At 53.7% G+C, this 8,500-nt stretch overlaps 1 protein-coding gene across 1 annotated transcript; it reads right to left on the minus strand.

Moving 5' to 3' along the window:
- Window positions 1–234: 234 nt before the first annotated feature.
- On the minus strand, window positions 235–1,331 carry LOC123169276 (zinc finger protein CONSTANS-LIKE 2-like). Its single transcript, XM_044587112.1, has one exon. It carries the CDS (start codon window positions 1,279–1,281, stop codon window positions 529–531), a length of 753 nt encoding a protein of 250 aa, XP_044443047.1. The 5' UTR covers window positions 1,282–1,331; the 3' UTR covers window positions 235–528.
- Window positions 1,332–8,500: the final 7,169 nt, after the last annotated feature.

Consider the following 8,500-nt stretch of genomic DNA (forward strand, 5'->3'; position numbering starts at 1 on the left):
GAGCATCTTGAATTTTACTACTCCTCCGGTTCAAATTAATTGACGCAAATTTAATACAACTTTAGTCCAAAATTATATTAAGTGTGTGTCAATTAATATGGATCAGAGAGAGTATTTTATTTGAATTTTCTGTTCACGTCGAGCTTCAGATACACCAGAATTGCCGCCCTCGGAAGGAAAGCTTTATCCATAAACACTGGCAAGGCTAACATGATAGGAACATCAGTGTGGCCACAAGAATTCAGCATGATTCTTTATTTATCTTAGCACATGAAACTAACAACAAACCGAGGAAGTACAGTAATCGCCTAGTTCACCGATGGACATGAAATTGTGCCCATCGATCGAAAAACCCGCGTCATCAGTTAAAAATATCGATGGCGGGTTTTTACCATGAATATTGACTGCAACGACGGCACGACCGGAGCACGGACACGACAGGAAGACCATGGCGCCAATAGGATGGCAGGAGGCAGCATGGCATCTGCACTTCGCTAGCATCTTTCCTTTGCTGGGCAGACGCCATTGCTAGAAGCTTGGCACGACTCCATGGGATGCAACTTGGAACCCTACACTGTTGTCGGAGAAGGAGAGCCAGAATTTGGCGGCCGCCTCGCCGGCGCTCGTGTTGTCGCCGTCGTCCGCCGCCGCCGCGGGGCGTTTGACGAAGCGGCCCTTGATCCTGGGCCGCGCCTCGGCGTACGCCTTGCGGGAGGCGTAGCGGATGGTCTTGTGGAACTTGCGGTTCTTGCGCTTCTCGCGGTACCGCCTGACCCTCTCCGCCCGGTCCGCCGCCGACGGGACGACGACTGCCTCCGACGGCGACCACGAGGAGGCCCACGCAGCAGAGCCGTCCGCGGCGAGGCCGGGCTGCAGCCACAAGGGCGCGACGCCGCCGTTATCCGATAGCATGGTTCCGCCGGCGCCGGTGGCCACGAGGTCGACGTCGGAGAGCAGGTCAAACAGGCTCATCTCGATGCCACTGCCATTATTACTGAAGCCGGACGAGCCGCTGTTGGGGCTCCCCTGCCCCGGCGTCGGCCAGGACGAGCCGCCTTCTTCGTCAGCCGCGAAGAGGTCGTACACGCCGGAGGTCGCCGCCACGGCGGCCGCCAGCGGCACGCGCTCGTGGCGTGAGGCCAGAGGGTTGGCCGAGTGGACAGCCGCGTCGCAGGGCACGCAGAGAGCCGCCGCGTCCGCCGGACAGTACAAGGCCGCGGCGCCGCCGCAGACCGCGCAGGCGGCGCCGCCGTTGGGGCTCGTGCTGCCTTCGCTCTCCATGCTGAGGAGGATTTCTTGGGTTGATCGGTCAACGGAGCAACCACCGAGTGTGTGTGTGTGTGAGTGTGGAGCGCGAGTGAGCTGCTGAGCTGTATAAATAGCTGAGGTGGAGGGGGAGGGAGCTCGGGGAAGGTGGGGTTGGTGACGCGCCCGGGAGGGCACGTGGGCGTCTACTGGCCGCGCAAAGTTGGCGCTGGGTTGATTGGGCTGAGCGAGACTGTAGTTTATGAGGAATTTTCGGCCGACCAGCGACTTGTTATATGCTTGTTTCTATCGCCAGCGCAGCAGGACGGCGCCGGACAAGTCACGATCAACCAAGACCGACTTTGTAGGCCGGTGTCAACTCTGTTACCATGTCCTTCTCGAACCTTCCACACAGAGAGAGGCGGTCCAGAGGATTGCTCGTCTTCTTGTCCTTCCGTCGACGCCCTCGCCGGCTAACCGCTCTCCTCGGCCGGCCTCCAGTGGCCACTCTGGCCCTAGGGAGGGGGAGCTCCGGGGCGTAGATAGGTCCCTTGTTTCGATTAGTTGGAGTTGATGTCCAGGTGGCGGCATAAGTGATGTTGTCTCATGGGAATACCTGATTCGTCTGTGTTTCATCGGAGCGGCTTTCTATTTCAACAGAGAGTCGGTTTGAGCTTTGGTGGTGGTGGATCTGGTTTCTTCAGATCTTCATCGCTCATGTTTTGATTTTTGTGATTGTTGGTCGTTATCGGCGGCTTCTCGATCTGAACAGTTGTTTTGCCGATCGATGGGCAACTACTTGTCCCCTCGTCTTCGTGTATGTGTATGTCTCTCCTCCTCTTCTCTTTGTGATGTTGATGGTTGGGTGGTCTGCTGATGGAACAAGTCCCCTATACTTGCCTTTGGGAGGGGACACTTCCTTGCTCCTCGAAGTCTCTGTTTGTGATGTCTTTTACATGTTTGGCGGTAGATTTAGAGTTGTCATTTCCCTTCCATAGTCAATGTCTGGGCTCCGGGGAAAGACAGAGGTTGCACGACGGTCGTGCAAAGGAGGTTGAAGACGCCATCCTATGTGAGCTTTGTTGGGAAACGCAGTAATTTTAAAAAATTTCCTAGGCACACGCAAGATCCATCTAGGTGATGCATGGCAACGAGAGGGGAGAGTGTTGTCCACGTACCCTCGTAGACCGAAAGCGGAAGCGTTATGACAACGCGGTTGATGTAGTCGTACGTCTTCACGATCGACCGATCCTAGTACCGAAAGTACGGCACCTCTGCGATCTGCACACGTTCAGCTCGGTGACGTCCCACGAACTCTAGATCCAGCTGAGTGTCGAGGGAGAGCTTCGTCAGCACGACGGCGTGATGACGGTGATGATGAAGTTACCGACGCAGGGCTTCGCCTAAGCACTACAATGATATGACCGAGGTGGAAATCTGTGGAGGGGGGCACCGCACACGGCTAAACAATCAACTTGTGTGTCTATGGGGTGCCCTCCTCCCCCGTATATAAAGGAGTGGAGGAGGGGAGGGCCGGCCCTCTCTATGGCGCGCCCAAGGGGAGTCCTACTCCCACCGGGAGTAGGATTCCCCCCTTCCCTAGTTGGAGTAGGAGAGGAAGGAAGGAGGAGAGAGGGAGAAGGAAAGGGGGGCGGCCCCCTTCCCAATTCGGATTGGGCTTGGGGGGGGGCCCACCTTGGCCGCCTCCTCCTCTCTCCCACTAAGGCCCATTAAGGCCCATGTACTCCCGGGGGGTTCCGGTAACCCCCCGGTACTCCGGTAAATGCCCGAACTCACCCGGAACCCTTCCGATGTAGCATTCCAATATATCGATCTTTATGTCTCAACCATTCGAGACTCCTCGTCATGTCCGTGATCTCATCCGGGACTCCGAACAACCTTCAGTACATCAAAACGCATAAACTCATAATACCGATCGTCTCCGAACGTTAAGCGTGCGGACCCTACGGTTCGAAAACTATGTAGACATGACCGAGACTCACCTTCGGTCAATAACCAATAGCGGAACCTGGATGCTCATATTGGTTCCTACATATTTTACGAAGATCTTTATCGGTCAAACCGCATAACAACATACGTTGTTCCCTTTGTCATCGGTATGTTACTTGCCCGAGATTCGATCGTCGGTTTCTCAATACCTAGTTCAATCTCGTTACCGGCAAGTCTCTGTACTCGTTCCGTAATGCATCATCCCGCAACTAACTCATTAGTCACATTGCTTGCAAGGCTTATAGTGATGTGCATTACCGAGAGGGCCCAGAGATACCTCTCTGACAATCGGAGTGAGAAATCCTAATCTCGATCTATGCCAACTCAACAAACACCATCGGAGACACCTGTAGAGCATCTTTATAATCACCCAGTTACGTTGTGACGTTTGATAGCACACAAAGTGTTCCTCCGGTATTCGGGAGTTGCATAATCTCATTGTCATAGGAACATGTATAAGTCATGAAGAAAGCAATAGCAACAAACTAAACGATCAAGTGCTAAGCTAACGGAATGGGTCAAGTCAATCACATCATTCTCTAATGGTGTGATCCCGTTAATCAAATGAAAACTCATGTCTATGGCTAGGAAACTTAACCATCTTTGATTCAACGAGCTAGTCAAGTAGAGGCATACTAGTGACACTCTGTTTGTCTATGTATTCACACATGTACTAAGTTTCAGGTTAATACAATTCTAGCATGAATAATGAACATTTATCATGATATAAGAAAATATAAATAACAACTTTATTCTTGCCTCTAGGGCATATTTCCTCCAGTCTGCCACTTGCACTAGAGTCAATAATCTAGATTACACAGTAATGATTCTAACACCCATGGAGTCTTGGTGCTGATCATGTTTTGCTCGTGAGAGAGGCTTCGTCAACGGGTCTGCAACATTCAGATCCGTATGTATCTTGCAAATCTCTATGTCTCCCTCCTTGACTTGATCGCGGATGGAATTGAAGCGTCTCTTGATGTGCTTGGTTCTCTTGTGAAATATGGATTCCTTTGCCAAGGCAATTGCACCAGTACTGTCACAAAAGATTTTTGTTGGACCCGATGCACTAGGTATGACACCTAGATCGGATATGAACTCCTTCATCCAGACTCCTTCATTTGCTGGTTCTGAAGCAGCTATGTACTCCGCTTCACACGCAGATCCGCCACGACGCTTTGCTTAGAACTGCACCAACTTACAGCTCCACCGTTCAATATAAATACGTATCCGGTTTGTGACTTAGAGTCATCCGGATCTATGTCAAAGCTTGCATCGACGTAACCATTTATGGCGAGCTCTTTGTCACCTCCATAAACGAGAAACATATCCTTAGTCCTTTTCAAATATTTCAGGATGTTCTTGACCGATGTCCAGTGATCCACTCCTGGACTACTTTGGTACCTCCCTGCTAGACTAATAGCAAGGCACACATCAGGTCTGGTACACAGAATTGCATACATGATAGAACCTATGGCTGAAGCATAGGGAATGACTTTCATTTTCTCTCTATCTTCTGCACTGGTCGGGCATTGAGTCTGACTCAACTTCACACCTTGTAACACAGGTAAGAACCCTTTCTTTGCTTGATCCATTTTGAACTTCTTCAAAACTTTGTCAAGGTATGTGCTTTGTGAAAGTCCAATTAAGCGTCTTGATCTATCTCTATAGATCTTGATGCCCAATATATAAGCAGCTTCACCGAGGTCTTTCATTGAAAAACTCTTATTCAAGTATCCTTTTATGCTATCCAGAAATTCTATATCATTTCCAATCAACAATATGTCATCCACATATAATATTAGAAATGCTACAGAGCTCCCACTCACTTTCTTGTAAATACAGGCTTCTCCAAAAGTCTGTATAAAACCATATGCTTTGATCACACTATCAAAACGTTTATTCCAACTCCGAGATGCTTGCACCAGTCCATAAATGGATCGCTGGAGCTTGCACACTTTGTTAGCATCCTTTGGATTGATAAAACCTTCGGGTTGCATCATATACAACTCTTCCTCCAGAAATCCATTCAGGAATGCAGTCTTTACATCCATTTGCCAAATTTCATAATTATAAAATGCAACAATTGCTAACATGATTCGGACAAACTTAAGCATCGCTACGGGTGAGAAAGTCTCATCATAGTCAACTCCTTGAACTTGTCGTAAACCTTTCGCAACAAGTCGAGCTTTGTAGACACAGTAACATTACCATCAGCGTCAGTCTTCTTCTTGAAGATCCATTTATTCTCGATGGCTTGCCGATCATCAGGCAAGCCAACCAAAGTCCACACTTTGTTCTCATACATGGATCCCATCTTAGATTTCATGGCCTCAAGCCATTTCGTGGAATCAGGGCTCATCATTGCTTCCTCATAGTTCGTAGGTTCGTCATGGTCAAGTAACATGACCTCCAGAACCGCATTACCGTACCACTTCGGTGCAGATCTTATTCTGGTTGACCTACGAGGTTCAGTAGTAACTTGATCTGAAGTTACATGATCATCATCATTAGCTTCCTCAGTAATTGGTGTAGTAGTCACAGGAACTGATTTCTGTGATGAACCGTCGGGTGGTAGGTGCGTCATATGCCAACGGGTGGCTTATCATTGTGGGAGCCAGTAAGACATCGCCGGTGCCTGGAAACGGGATAAGGCGAATACATGCACGCTGGCGAATCTTACCCAGGTTTGGGGCTCTCCTAGGAGATAACACCCCTAGTCCTGCTCTGCGGGGTCTCCGCATGATCACTAGATCAACACAAGTGGCTACAAGAGGCTCCTTGAGCTGTTCGGTTAGAGGAAGAAGAAGGGCAAGGCTAGCTCTCCCCTTCTCTCTATGTGGTGTCTAAAACTCTAAGAGATCAACCCTTTGCATGGGTGCCCTGGGGGGTTTATACAGGCCTACCCCCTAGGGGTACAATGGTAATCCGACTGGATGTAGGTCTAGGCCGTCAGTGTCTGTAGTCGCCGGCTTCTCCGCCGGCCGGTGGGGCCCGCCGACTGGTGGGCCACGCCGGCTGCCGGCCTCTGGGCCGACAGGCTGGGGCCACTGCTCGGGGGGTCTTGTCGGCTGCTGGTTACTGTAGCCTCACTCTTGGTGACACCGGCTTTGTCGGGATAAGCATGGCTACAGTGCCGCCGCCTGGCGGGCCTTCACTATAGCCTTACCCTGTCTAATCTGCTTAATGGTGCATGAACTTTGAGGGCGGGGTGAGCCGACTGTTGGGAGTCGGCCTCTCCCCATGCCGACTTGGCGCAGCTTGGCCGCCTTCTAATATCTCTCTGGCAGGAGGGGCCCGCCGCCTGCGGGCCGTACTGACAGCCCGTCGTGGGAGATGTCATGGTCAGCATGGCAACAGTGTCGCGCCGGACGGGGAGTGGCCGCCCCGTACGACGCACTGTGGCCACGCTTGCTCCGGGATTCGGGGGTGGCAGGCTTCACTATAGCCACGCCCCGTCTCATCGCCGTTATGTGGGTGCAGACTTTGAGGGTGTGAGGCAGGCCGCCTGCTAGGAGCCGGCCTTCTAGTAGCCGGCTGCTAGGAGTCGGCCCTCTTCACGAGAGCTTTTAGATTCTTGCCGCCTTCCAGGAGCCGGCCAGTGGGACAGCCGGCCAGGAGAAGGCAGCCCTGTGTCTTGGATGTTTGAGGGCTCAGCCGGCCCGATAATTTTTGAAGAGCCAGGGGGAGCCGGTTAGGCTACCCGTGGTCATTTACTCTGACAGTAGTCCCCGAAGCTGGTCGAGCTTCGCGGCTGACAGATGGACGAGAAGTCTGAGCAGCTTCCTATCTTGGAGAGCCAACAGCTGGGAGCCGGCCTCGATCAAACGCGCCGTCTTAGAGAGGTTTTGGAGCCCGAAGGCGGGAACTAGCTGGCCCTTCGGCTGGACCAGCCTGCCAGCCCACGCTTGCGACGGGACGTCGCCGCAGGCTGGGGCCCGCCACTACTACGCCTCGGCCCACGCACGGATCCTCCGTGGCCGAAGCGGGCGGTTTGCATTCCAACGGTAGTTTCCGCGCGCCGTTAAGGCGCGATAATCGCGGGTTGTGGGGGAGTGGGCGCAGTTAATCCCACGTCCCCCATGTCTCGCCCCCTCGGCTTCGCCGCACCGAGGCTATAAATAGGGGGAGGAGGGGGAGCGGCAGACGCACGCACGCTCGCCCCCCGCTCCGCCGTTCTCTTCTTCTTCTTCTTCCTTTCTGTCGCTGCTGCGCCGTTTCGCTGGTCATCTAGCTACGCCGCAGCTTTGCCGCTACGGGGTCACGCTCTCGCAGCCACCGCGCCTTCTCCATCAGCCTTTCGCCTTCATGGCACGCGCCGGAGCCTGGGACGGCTCCAACGTCCATGAGGACCACATCGACTTCCTCCGCAAGATGCGGCGGCTGCCCGACGAGGATTACGTGCGGGTCCGTCTTGCACCGGAGCGGGAGATCTCGCCGGCGCCAGAGGAGGGCGAGCGGGTCATCTTCCGCTCGCACTGCCTGCGCGGCCTTGGCCTGCCGGCGAGCGGCTTCTTCCGCTCCTTCCTTGACTTCTACAATCTTCAGCCGCACCACCTCACCCCGAACACGGTGGTGCTACTACCCGCCTTCGTCACTCTGTGCGAAGGCTTCCTCGGCGTCCTCCCCACCATCGAACTTTGGGGGGAGTTCTTCTACTCCAAGCTCGGCACCATGACGAAGGGGGTGCCGGCCCAATGCGGCGCCTTCGTCGCAGTGCGGAGGCCGGCGATGACAATCCATTCCCCTCCATCGTGCTGATCCAGTCGGTGAAGATGTGGCAACAGTCATACTTCTACATGAAGAGCATCTTCCCGCAGGGCGACTGGGTCAACCTGCCGGCTTACGTAGCTAGCCCGCCGGCTGGGAGGCGGCCCAACTGGTCCTATTGGGCCAAATCGCGGTCGCCTTCTGGAGCCGCCGCCGTCGCGCGGCTCCAGGTGTTGATCAAGTCGGAGGGCCTGACCGGGCCCGACCTGCTGACCGCCTTCATGGCGCGGGGTGCTCCCGCTCCAGGGCCGCCCTCACATGATCTGTCAGATGAGCGGGCACCTCGATCCGAGCCGGTTGTGCACCAAGGAGATGCCTCACGGAGAGGTAGCTCACATGGTGAACTACCTTGCGAACTGCAAGCTCACCGATGAGTGGCAATTTGGCAAGGAGCCATACTCTCGCGCCGATCCCCCGCCTACGGTCAGTTTCCTTTTCTTCTCTTTTTTCTTCTGTTGCCGAGTTCTTCTTGGCC

The sequence above is a fragment of the Triticum aestivum genome, chromosome 7D (genome assembly GCF_018294505.1).
Source record: "Triticum aestivum cultivar Chinese Spring chromosome 7D, IWGSC CS RefSeq v2.1, whole genome shotgun sequence".
Classification (NCBI taxonomy): domain Eukaryota; kingdom Viridiplantae; phylum Streptophyta; class Magnoliopsida; order Poales; family Poaceae; genus Triticum; species Triticum aestivum.

Coding starts and splice junctions, on each gene's coding strand:
- LOC123169276 (XM_044587112.1), bottom strand. CDS start 1,281: ATGGAGAGCGAAGGCAGCACGAGCCCCAACGGCGGCGCCGCCTGCGCG.